General features: G+C 36.9%; 1 protein-coding gene across 1 annotated transcript in view; it reads left to right on the top strand.

Moving 5' to 3' along the window:
- SPIRE1 (spire type actin nucleation factor 1) overlaps positions 1-13075 on the top strand; it is a 130777-nt gene that overhangs the window by 5312 nt on the left and 112390 nt on the right. Inside the window, 1 exon segment of the mRNA XM_030482696.1 lies at positions 7807-7841. Coding sequence (XP_030338556.1) covers positions 7807-7841 — 35 coding nt within the window.

Raw genomic sequence — 13075 nt, 5'->3', positions numbered from 1 at the left:
AGTAGCCTTGCTTGCTGTTTAAATTTCCAAACAGATGTTGCTTTGAATACTGCTAAAATAAATAGTACTTCTAGAATGAAGACATCATTGTGCTCTGAATTCAGATTTTGTCCAAGGCAACTGTATTTAGAAACAATAAGGTTTGATGTACTGAGCCTCACCTTTTCCTGCAAGAGTTTTACGGCAGAGAGGTAACTATATATATCTATATAGATAAGTTAATGTAAGTCAAGATAGGAAGAAAATGGTACTAGACAGCAGAGAGGAGCCTCGGTGAGTTGATACGTTATCTCTGCTTGCTTGCTCTGCTGATCCGTGGAACAGAGAAAGCTTAGGCCCTATGTATGCCAGGCTTTCTGCCATCAGTGTGATTCCCAGTACATAAGCGTGAACTGGAAAGCTTCCAGTCATGGCTTATGCTGATGCATCCTGTACACTGGGGGTTACGTGGGCTCTCTGTGAATGCAGGCAGATGCTAGGGACCCTATTGTAGACAGCTTTGGTAGGGGAGGACAGAATAAGCAAAGAAAAGATCTCAACATAACAAAATAACATCTTAGACTAAAAATATTCCAGGTGCCTGCACAAAAGAAATGTAAGGAATTTGTCAACAGTGATAGATGACCTCAGTTACCTATGTTTGTATGCAGAAGTACTGAAGATGGTAAGCATACAGTGAAGGAATAAGGCCTAATTTGATGATGTCTGAAATCTGCATTCATTCCTAAGGGAAACTGAAGAGCAAAGAACTTTGAAGAATTGTGGTTGGCTGATGTTCATAATGACTTACAATAAAAGAGAACGCATTTTTCATGTAACTGAGGTTTTCTGAACTAATGCAATAAAAATGTTGCTGTAGAAAGGAAAGTGGAACTGTAGTTGTCATAGTTAAGTGATTGAAGAGTCAAGTGAAAAATGAGACATCTGCTATGATGTTGCAGAGAACTAATATGATGTCCCCATAGGGCATCACTGGAGAAAGAACAAAGATGGAGGTTTTCTGAATTGGAAAAAAAAAAAAAAAATTAATTTATGGGTAATGAAGTCCAAGATCAGGGGCTGGCTGAAGGTGACAGATTACCCCACAGTACCAGTGAGAGGTGATGGGTAGGACTGGCGTAGCGTGAGAAGGGCTTTGAAAACGAAGATAGGAGCAGTGTATGTTGTGACAGAGAGAGCGAGGGAGCACCTGTAACAGGACGATTCAGAGAGCAAGATGTGATCAGAGCAACAGGCAGTGAAAATGACCCACATGGCAGCAGTGCTCTGAATGAGTCTCACCTGAGCGTGACTGCATCTGCCAGGTGTGCAGTAGGTATGTTGCAGGTGATAAGAGGATTAAAGGTACATAACATCCTGGATCCATGTTGACAATGAATATGTCTTTATAAAAGTGGGGAAGCTTTTTCATGATGCCTGTTAAAAGGAAACTGGAGAGTGTTCACTCCTTGTTTCTGAATTAATTTATTGCATTACAGCATTGGATCTGGTTAGGAGACAAAATGAATATTGTTCTATTCCTGATAAAACCTTAAGCTATCTTGCATGACGCACAACTATGAGTATGTTATTGAATTTTATTATGGTGCGCTTTAAGAGGAACAAAAGGAGATGAGTCAGTTTGTACAGTGTAAATACAAGACTGCAAAGACATAGCTGGGGTAGAGAAGAACTACTTTTCATCTACTAGAGAGAGTTTATTAACAGCTGGTGAAAGTTCTTAACAGATCCAACAGTGCTGTGTTATCAATTTAGAAAAGCTGTAACCTGCTTGAAACTCTGGATCCATCAAACATGATGGCAAAAACTACCAGTGACCAGTGATGGCAGAATTCTGCCACAAGTACACGTATTTGTTGAATGAGCAAGCAAGTAGATAGCTCAGGAAAAAAATGTAATATGATTAGAGTAACAGAACCTTTTAGAAAAAAAGTTTAAAAATGGAGACACATGAACTCTGCAAATTCACACTTTTTGGGAAAGGTTGATATCTGGATAGGCCAAATGAAAGTGAGTGTACTATCTGTGTGTAAGCATCTGCAGAAGAGACTGGCAGCTATGGATAGAGCTCAGCAGCACTTGGAGATGCATATCTACCACAGTATTTATCTTAGAATAACAAAAATTGATGTTATCCCTGGGTAAACTTACAGGTTTGCTAATGAGGGTGAGCAGTGGAATATAGAAAGAATTGTATGGTGACCACAGCTGGTTTCCTTGTGCAAAGCAGAAATAGGACAAGACAAGGAGTGACCATTTAATTTTATCTTGGAAGGCAGCACTAAGGTAGCATGGATTTGTTAATTTGGAATTAAAGAACAGTATTTTAAAGTCATTTTTATCACAAAATTTAACTATGTATGAACACCGAAGACCTCTTGGTCATTACCTTTCTTGTATGCAATGTACGAGAGGATTGCTTATAACTGTACAAAATGAAGAGTAACTTCAGTGAAGTGTTGAATGAAGAAAGATGAAGGGATGAAAAAAGATTGACATAAGGAAGGAAAGTCCTGTTTGCCTTCAGTCTAGTAGCCTCTCTAAGACTTTTCCTTGTGTTTTCTTAAAAATGTCTTTCCTTTTTCCTCTCCCAAGTAGAAAACTGAGGCATACCATTTCTACATCATCAGCTGTAGGCTGATACAGAAATCATGAGTCACATCCAAAAAGCCACCAGCTGTAAAAACTCGTCCCGTTTCTTGTTGCCTTCTAATTATGGAGGTTTAAGGGAGGATATTTTGATCCTCAGAGCCAGTGTTTTACTTAAAAACATGGTCTCCTGCTTGCTGCTCGGGTGATCTCTGATTACCTCTCCTGATCCAGTCTGCTTCCTTCCACTTCCTCATCTTCTTGATCTGCTTCCCTGCAGCCTTGTGTCTCTTACTCCTAAGCTATACTTTACCTATATTTATCTTTGTTATTTTCACTTTTTTTCTGTTTCTTTTTATCATGCAAGATTTCTCCTGTTTATCTGGTAATATCCATCCTTTGCCAGAATTCTGGCTCACTCCTGTTACATCAATATATTCCTCTCCATTTAATTACGAATCCTGGTTTTTTGCATATTCATCTCCTTTCCATATGTTGCTTGGTTGCCTTTACTTCCTTCATTCTTTCCCTTTTATTGTTTCTAATCTTGACTCTCGTATTGATAGTCTTGTCAGATTTGGTAGCTAATACTCCAGTTCCTCAATCAGATGCTTAAATGTGAATCTGAACTTTTCTTTTTTCCTTTTTTCTTTTTCTTTTATTTTTAAAGGAGTTCCTCATGGTCTTAAGGGCAGAGAAAAGCCTACTATTGTAGCTCCAGTGCCTCCTGAAGATGTTAAAGCTAGACAGCGAATACAAATTCATCTGACTGTTAATTTGGTGGCCCGACTGAAGACTTCAATTTAAGGATCTTGAGTCAGTGACTCCCACGTTCTCCCTTGCTCTGTTTCCTTCAATTAGCCCCTGTGTTCCTTCTTTGGCTACCTCTTCCGCTGTCCTCTAGTACATATATGCAGTGGCTGTCTTTCCTGAAGGCAACCTGAGCTCTGCTATGGTGGAAATAGCAGCTTCATTTCACCCAAAAGCTTCAGAAAAGGGCTGTGGCGTTTAACCACAATATTAGAATATTCATTTTTAACACAAAGTGAATTTCAGGTTTGCTGCCAATGCATACATCAGCTACACTATTGCCTGAAAATCAGTGCTGCTGATTTCAATTCTGCAAGAAGCTGTCTTGAAGCAAGTGCTTTTGGATCTATGCAGAGAAGTCTGAGACACTAGAGGAAGGCTAGGAAGATGCTCTGAGGCTCTAAGCTGGAGGGCTCTTAGAGCAGCTGGTTATAGCTGAAACAGCAGCCATACGATTGTAATGTCACATCATTAACACTTAATTTTTCTTCTGGTAGCAGAGTGCAAATGGTTGTGCGCATCCTGCATGCTTTCTTTTAAATACCCTATGTCAGTCTATTTTAACATACTGAATTATCTATTTTGCTTTTAAAATTCAGTCTTAAATGTGTGTTTCTTACTATTGGCAGCAGTATGCGAAGCTCCTGCCTTGAGGGCTGAGACTCTTTGCTCTAATGCTTGATGAAAGCTTGGCATTACTTTTCTTGTTGTGGGTTTGAAATAAGAGTAATTTTCAAATAGAAAATTTTATAAATGAAAAATGAAGTGAAGGTTTGGGGTTTCTTCTCTTTTTGGGGTGCAAATATGTTTCTTTGAAGGCTGTTTTCAGAGATATAGAAAACATCCAACTGAAGTCTCTTTCCTTCCTGCAAAAACTGTTAATTTTTTGCATTTCAACAATCTATGAGTGAAGAATCCTACAATCTTCCAAACTGTAGTTTGTGTTTAAATTGATGTTAACTTGACAGTTAAAGTTATGCTATTTACTAGTAATGATTGCATTAGTCACCGTTTGAAAGCTGTCATGGAAAAGTACTGTTGAATCTTTTTTGGCAGCAAGAGTGGTGAAAATGCTACACAGATTAGTATCTAGTTGAATGGTTGTGAAGTCTGGAGGAGTCTGCATCTATCTTAAGAAGCAGCAGCTGAAATAATTTTGTAAGTCTTCACCTATTTACTAGATAAGCACTTAACACTGCTTGTAGACAGACTATTCTATGACTTCTTATAGGGATTCTTCTTTCCTCCCAGTGCAAATTAAGACAGTGTGACCCTTAGGCTACATTTAAGAGGTTCTGCTTTTTCAGTCATGTCAGCTGAAGAATGAAGAAGTTTTTACTCTCAGCCGGTGTAAATAAAGCCAGTATAAGTAAATTGGTTTGCATGAGCCATACAAAAGCAAGTTCATTTCAGTCTTGATAGATGCAAGTAAGTGCATGTTTCTTGGGTCAATACTGTTAATGCTGATCTCTTCAGAAATGTAGGAAATTCCTGATGGAGGGAGTCTGTAAGTCACTGCAAACAGCTCAGGGAAATCTGCTAAGGGTATAGCTGGACTCAAGGTACAGAGGCATATGGAATGGTATGGTTGGTAATCACCGTAATGTAGCATATGTTAAATGTTCTAAGTCAATTAACAGTTTGCACCTGTCTAGAATACTCTCTGCAGTGCTTTTGAGCTGGTGTGAGGCTTAAACTAGCTGTTATTACCCCTTCCTTCCCCAGCACATGGAGTCATGACAGTACTGTGGTTTTATCTTTTTTAAAGCTGGTTATTCCCATTTTAAATGGGAATAAATAATCCAGTTTAAGGTGTTACCTATATTTTTATAATAAAACAAAAAATGAATTATGATTTGCTCTGAAAGCAGTAGTAATTTTTGATAGTACCATAGGTGAAATAAAGGAAGTTTCTGGAGTTTGAGTGCTTTTCCTTGAAGAACAGAAATGTTCTGCCCAGAGAAGTTGTGGCTGCCCCATCCCTGGCAGTGTTCAAGGCCAGGTTGGACGGGGCTTTGAGCAACTTGGTCTAGTGGAAGGTGTCCCTCCCATGGCAGGGAGTTGGAACTAGATGATCCTTAAGGTCCCTTCCAACCCAAAGCAGCCTGTGATTCTATGAAGAACAGCTTTCATGGAAGTTTATCAAAAAAGGTCTATCAAAGAGGCTATGAGATCAGCTGCTTGTTATTCCTTTCAGAAACACAATTTTTGCCTTTCTTATTTTGGGCTGGGCTGATTTATCTGGTTTTGTCTTTCAAGACTTGGTTAGGACTTCTATTAAAAGGACCTTTATAGTATCCCAGCATTGCTATGAGGTGTAGCAGTGAGTGCTTTGTGTCTGAAAGGATCTAGTAGACAGTTTGGCTTCTGTTCCGTTAGACCATAGGAGATGTAAGTCAAAATATTTTAAATTATCAGTGACTGCAAACATTGATGGCCTTCTGTATGCCATTGCATTGCTATAGGTTTAAAATCACTACTTTTTTTCTGAAGTAGCAATTAAAAAAAATCCCAAACCAGTGTCTTTTTGGGTTTGTTTCTTGTTGGTTTGGTTTTTGTTTTCTGTTTTTCCCCAAAGAGGCAGTATATTACTCTTCCCCTCCCCCGCCCCATCTTGACTACATTTCTGTGAATTGGTCTTATATCATCTTGTATCATGGAGATACATTGCTTTGGTCATCTCTCATATGAATTTCACAGAAATAGCCCCTAATACTCATAAATCTGCTAGTAATTGTAGAAGTATTTAGAAACAGTTCTCACTAAATTTCTCCCATTTATAAATTACAATAATCACATGAATGTAACCACTTTAAACACAAAAAAATCTCTTATGCGGATCTTGAAGGGAATGAACCAAAATCACCACTCCTTTTGAAAAGATAATACATGATGCAAAAGCTGCCTTTTTAAGTCACTCTTCCCTTCATTTCGAAGTGCGACACCAATGCTAAACATTCAAGCTTGCATTGGCAACAGTTCAAAGCGAAGGTAAACAACTTTCACCCTGTTAGATGGGTGTTCTCCATTCATTCAAGATGTGTTTAACCTTTAGTTTCAAAGAGAAGGTGACCAGTTCAATATGAAAAATTAATCTCATTTTCTATGCAGGTGACTCTTCCCTAGTGCTATCAGTTTTGCATGCCATTCAGATTTAACATAGGAAGTCAGCATTATCTCTTCTCTGTGCAAACATTATGCTAACCTGTTGGTTGAGCTTCCTTGGGCTTGCCAGGCAATCTGATAAAACAGTCCTTCCACTTATGGCTACAAATTGCAGGCTTTTCCTAATGATTGTAGTAAATCCTTCAGCCACACTGGGTGGTGTTTGCAACCAACCATCACATAACAGACGTTCTTGGTGTTTGCAGAGTCAAGCAAAAGTGTGCTCTTCTAGGTTTTGAGTCTGTGGGGGCTTGGAATCATGTCACGTATTCCTTAGGGTGAGTGCTGTCAGGCCCAAAGTCACAAATTTTGAACTAGCTGTGTGGGTGCAATGCAGCCAAAAAGCAAAGACAAAAAGTAAAACTCTGTGTGGTTTGAAATTGAAGTTTTAGGTAGCTCCCCTTTGAAATGGATATATTTCAGTGGAATGCTTGACTTTCTTGAACATTGTTTTTCCAGCAGAAAATCATCTTGTCAGAATTACTTCACCCTTCTGTGATGTGAATTATTAGTATGAAATTATAAACTTGCTGCTTTTAGTGAAATGGTACCTTCCTAATATGCAGTGAAATTTCAGTCTTATGTTTTGGAAGCTGTTGAGCTACTTACTTTTATACCAAAGTGTTTTGTCTTTGAGAAAATTGAGATTTCAATTTGATGAAACAATTCAGAAACTTAATTTTCCTGTATTATATACATTACAAAGTGATGTTTCTGAACTCAGAGGAAATGCAAAAATGTACAAGAGGGACTTAAAACTGTTACAGTAATGTTTCAACTTTAATTTGCTTGAATTTCTTGTTGTTATTGAATTCTTTGATATCCCAGAAGCATCAGATGAAACAGTGGCTTTTTCTTGGTTTATGAATTAATGTTGGTTTTTATTCTCTTGAAATAATTATTTACTGCTGCTTAATTTAAGCCAACGTGTTTTTATGTTCTCTCCATGGCCAAGCATCAGTCATACAATTTAAATAATGAAGCCAGGCATTAAAGACACATCTTTCTAAAAGGGAGTCTTGTGAAGGATCCAAATAAAAAGGGCAGGGCCTTCTTGTTGTTAATTCTGTGATGCTTATGTAATAGAAATAATATTGAAATGTGTGATTAAAGTAATGGAAAGAATATTTGGCAATTACTAAAAAAACAAAAAAAGTGACTCAAGTTTAGAATCTTATTTGTCAATTGTCTTTTACTTAACCTGAAATCCTTTATTTTTCTTTTTTTTTTTTCCAATTACAGATAAATCGGGCCGTTTACACTGCACAGAAATGGAGGTAAGAGAAGTATTTTGTGTTTTCTACTAGTGCTGATTTAGCTCAGCTCTTTTTCAGTAGCTTATAGTGTAAATGTGGTACATTTATAATGTGGAGTTACCATTGCAAAGTTGTACCATGAACATGTGTATTGTGTTTGTGGCTTTCATTGGCAGCTGCATAAATGTCTTAACATAGGATGTTTAGTATTGTGTTCAGAAACAGAGGAAAGAAAGGCTATACGGTTTTCCAGAAACAAGGTTAGAGATGCGTTATGCAGCCAGTGTGATCTCATTTAATATTAATTTCTTCAAAATACATATTTTTTTTAGCAGAATATTTTATTTTAGATCCTTCCTGTTGGATAAATTCTCTTGTTATGCTTACTTTAGTTACCCTCTTACTTACTGTTAGCCCTATAGAATGACTTGGTGATTTTTAACAAGCCAAGAGTTTGGATAGAAGCAGAGAAGACAAGTGATCTCAGGGTTGTTAGTCCATCTAAAGACATCTCAATTTCACATACTTTTAACACTCCCTTTAATTTATCACTTGGCAATATTTTGGGGCCCAAGAAATATTGTCGTATGTCTTGCTGGGGTAGCAACAGAAACACAAATTCAATTAAATCTGCTCGATTTATATCTTGACCATTATTTGAGTCTGTATCTTTGGTACTAAGCTGTTTGACTCTGTGTCTTTGATACTAAGCTGTGACTAGTGTTGTAAAAATGTTCAAACCATCATTTTGTCAGATTCATAGATTTAATCCGAGACTGAAAGGAAAACTAAGTAGAACATCTTGTTGAACGAGATGTGGGACTCATACGATAATTTTTATTATCATACAGAGTAAATAATATAGTCTACTCCTTAAATAAACTTTTCGAGCAATAAATCCAATTTCTATGTCCTTTGTAGGGCAGTCTTTTCTCACTGCCTTTGAACTTTCTTTGAAATGTAAAACTGAGTTTTTACTTCAGCTGTTCCATCAGTACCTCAGGCCAAGCCTGGAGATGCGGCCAGTACACGCATCTTAATTGGCAGGTTGTCTTTTTTCTCATCAATAATATATATGAAGGTGACAAACTGATGTTACTGAGTGGTTTATACATAGATAAACTGTGCATGAAAATGGCTGGTTTAAAGACAAAATAAAAGGCTGGGTAATTCAGTTAGAAACTACAGACTTTGGCAAGTATTAATAATAAAAAAAAAAGGGAATGTCCTTTCTGCAGGACACAGAGCAACTCCTAACTGATATAAGTACAGAAATTGGAAGTAGGCACATTTTGTTTTTTTGTGTGATTCAGTTTAACTAAATGCATCCTGGTTTTGTTTCAGCATTTGTAAAATCTTAGTTCATAAGTCTAGTACCTTATTTACAAATTATAATCTAGCGTGTCATTTGCTTTGCATACTAAGTATTGTTTACAATTTTGTTTTGTGTTCTTTAACAGAAGGTAATGACAGGTCCTAACACTAAAAATACAAATGATAATAAACCCCTGTTAAAATTTTTTTAAGAAAATATAAAATATTTCATTTTGGGAAAGTGGAATTGGTTTTGTTTCAAATGCAAATGTCTGGTGAGTGGCAGTTGGATATATTATATTTCAACTTCTATGGGAAAAGAGTTTTTAAATTTTGATCTTTTAAAAGTATTTTTTGTTGACAGTTGGAAAAAAAGGCAGATTAGAATTTCCCATAAGACAGAGGCTTTGTTTTAAATTTTCTCTAATGAGCAGCACTGTGACCATTAGCATGTTGACTCAAGTTTATCTTTGTCATTTTGAAGGAGGCTGTGAAGGAGTCAGTGGCTTTTCCTCCTCCAAAATTCCTTTTGGGCTGCAGCATTAGACTTGGAATTGCTGATGTTTGTGTTTTTCAGAAGTAGGAATTCAGCAGAGACAGCCTCTCTCGCTTTTTTTGATTCCTGTGAGAAAGTGTGGCCTGATTGAATGCATGAGAATATGTAGGAAGCTTCTTGAAATCGTCACTAATAACAGTCATAACATGTTTGCAAAACATGTAAGGTGTCCTGAATTGGTACACCATTTATTTCAAGCTAGCAGTATGATTGGTGTGTCAGGTTCAGAGTCCAGATGCCATAGCCATAATGGAAAGACGGAAGTAAGGAATAAGGTGGCCTTATTTAATCTGCATCTGCCTACGATTCTGTTAGGTACATAATGATAGCGCTCCTTGGTTGTCTCAGCCGAGGTGGTGAAGATTATATAAAGTATGCCAGCCTCATTTGTAAATATTTAGTACTCATATAGAAAGTATTCTGTGAATGCCAAGTGATTCATATGTAGGAGGGTTTAATTGCCATGTGTTTGAAAAGACCCACCTAACTGGGCACAGGCCTGTTGTGTATGATTAATGTAGTTAAACAGTATCTGTATGCTAATATAAAGATATATGCAACCTCTCATTTGTTTTAAAGTCAGAAATGAATTAAATAGCCTGTCCCAAACAATGGTGAATAAATTTGTTCAACACCATTTCTACAATTGATTCATTTTGTGATTTGACACGAGCTGGATGTTTTGGGGAGACTGTGTGCTCTGTATGCAAATCGGATTCATGACCTATCAGTTAGATGAATCTCTAATCGTTAAAAATCTTAGCATACAGTGAAAATAGTACTTATCTATGGAACTAAAATTGTTTTTCTTTACCTTTTCGTCAGGAGCTTGAAAATATGGCCTATATTTTGGATAATAATTTAAGGAAATATAGGTTATAAGGATACTGTGTTTGTTTTGGTACAGATAAGAATATACTTGTTAGTTCATTGTATTAATGCAAACAAAATCAACCACTTCTTTCATGCTGATGAAAATGAGAGCATGTATTTAATAGCAGAAAATGTGAGGATTTCAAAAGAGGTGTCATAATCTTGCATTAAAAATAATGCCCTATATTAAAATGTGTTGCGTGCTCAAGATTCAAACAGTATAAAAAGGGGGTGTGTTTAGCATATACTAATATCTAGGAATATTTTTTTTTATCCCTGTTGAATGTAAACAGAAGTAACATTCTGATTGAGAGGTAATTGCTGCAGCAAACAATCCTTGTCATGCACAGCGATAGTCACTTTGTTTTACTTCCTGAGCGTTAACCTTACCATGACAAGGGAGAAGAAACATCACTGCACAGGGGACAAGCAAAAATATTTCTGATAATCATTTCTCTTACTGAAATACGACTGAATGTGATTTCCATCAAAATAAGTTTTGATTATGCATTGAAAAAATAAAATTCTGTGTGAATGCTTGGTTACAAATTTGCTAATTCTGTGGAAGCTTTTGGTGCCTTATGCTGTTAAGAAGAGAATTAACAGGAACTCGGGATTGTCTTCTAGAAATCAAAGTAGAATAGTGCATCTTTTCTTGTGAGCCTTAAGTTGTGCTTAAGCATTATGTGCCAGTTCTGATAAATGAAGCGCTCACCCCTTGCTACTGGAATTATCTCACAGAGAAGCTGCACATCCAGCTTTTGAGGGACCTGTTATTTTAGATACCTGAAAGCCCATTATGCTCGTTCATTGATGTGGTGGTTTTGTGGCAGTCAGTCTGACCTCCTGAGTTTCCTGAATTACTTCATAGTCACATCTTAACAGGCACTTGATTAAATAATAAGCACACAAAAAAGTAGAATTTAGGTTTTGATCTTTTGTGTTTTGTAATGAGCTGCTTTCTCAAGGGGAGCTTTGTTTTTTGTAGTTTGTATAAGCATTTACAGCACATCGGGAGGAGGTTGATCTTGGATGAAAATGGATTTCTGTTTTTTACTTGCTATAAGCTTGTCACATCACCCTTTTCATTCAGCAATTTCATTAGGAATACACAGTGAATATTGGGCTGTAGAACTAATAATGTATTTGATTAAGCTGATTTAGTGATAGTCAAATCCTGCCATCTGTCCAGAGTCTCTAAGAGAATTCAGCTGTTCCTTGTAAAGGCTTTGTAATTTTGCAGTGTAGTATGATGTACCTTTAATAATCTACACGCCCTAAAGTCACATGGGATTTATGATGAAACCTTCATTCCAGAGACGTCATCAGTAAACCTTTCAGTCGGCTGGGGAAGAGTCCAGTCCTTGGTCTTCTGACAGTTTCAGATAATGGCTGGTGGAAAATTAGGTCTTGCAGTAACTTTGGTCTCTCCAGGGAATATTTTGCCACTGAAAAGCACAGATAGCAGAAATAGCAGAGCATAGAGCATTAAGTTTGGTGGTGGTTGGGTTTTGATGTTGTTTTGGTTCGTGATTTGGTTGGTTAGTTTTTTTAATATCTCTAAGCACAAAAATATTCCCTCTATAGTTTCCCTGTGGTAACTACAGAATTACCCATTTTTTTCATGAGATTAAATGTGAAAGTTTTCAAATACAGTTTATGTGACTCTGGAAGGGATCTCAGAGTGTTGGGAGAATAAGGTAATCTGTACAGGTCTTTAGTTTTTGCAGAACCCTTTCTATATAAATTCTGTTAATTGTGCTTGTGGGGATGCCTATGATACCAATGGCATACTATGATATCTATGGTAGCTGACACGTACACTGATTGATATGATGGCTGTTGTATCAGTTAGCTCTAGGGTGTTATTTTTTTAATAGACAAGTGCCAGTGGACATGTTCATCTGTCTGTTCAGACCAAGAGAATAACCTGATTGCTTATTCAACCTGCAGGGAAAAATTAAGCTTTAGATGTTGTTTGCATGCCCACAATTTAATGGCCCTCTGTATTATTGTTCTTTTTTGTTATATGTAATAAAAGACAAGTTGAGACTATCAGTATAAAATGAGAATGCTATGTTTCTTACTCTTTTTTTTTGCTTGTTTTCACAAATTTTTAGCTACAAAAGTTATAACTACATTTCTCATCTCCTAAATCCCTCAAAGGCTTCTGAGTTTATTTGACTTCTATGAAGCCTGCTAGTTATGAGTTTTCTGCTAGAGATGCTGTGTTTTCCTGTCTCTTTGCTAAGTATCATATAGTTAATAGTAACAACATAATCCAAACAAGGGGTATGCTTTCTGGGTATGAATGGAAACCAGATAATACTACTTGGATTGATTGTATGGAGGGAGGTCTTTGTTATTTCTTGGTGGATTTTGCCTAGGGTGATTTCAGAAACTGAGGTAAAATACAGCCCCAGAGTTCAGTAAGTTCAATTTCAGTGGTAAGCTTGACCTGATAGTGTTGGCTTTTTGATCTACAGTCGACAAAACCCAACCCAAACCTTCC

The sequence above is a fragment of the Strigops habroptila genome, chromosome 1, assembly GCF_004027225.2.
Source record: "Strigops habroptila isolate Jane chromosome 1, bStrHab1.2.pri, whole genome shotgun sequence".
Classification (NCBI taxonomy): domain Eukaryota; kingdom Metazoa; phylum Chordata; class Aves; order Psittaciformes; family Psittacidae; genus Strigops; species Strigops habroptila.
This window is presented reverse-complemented; position numbering and strand designations above follow the sequence as displayed.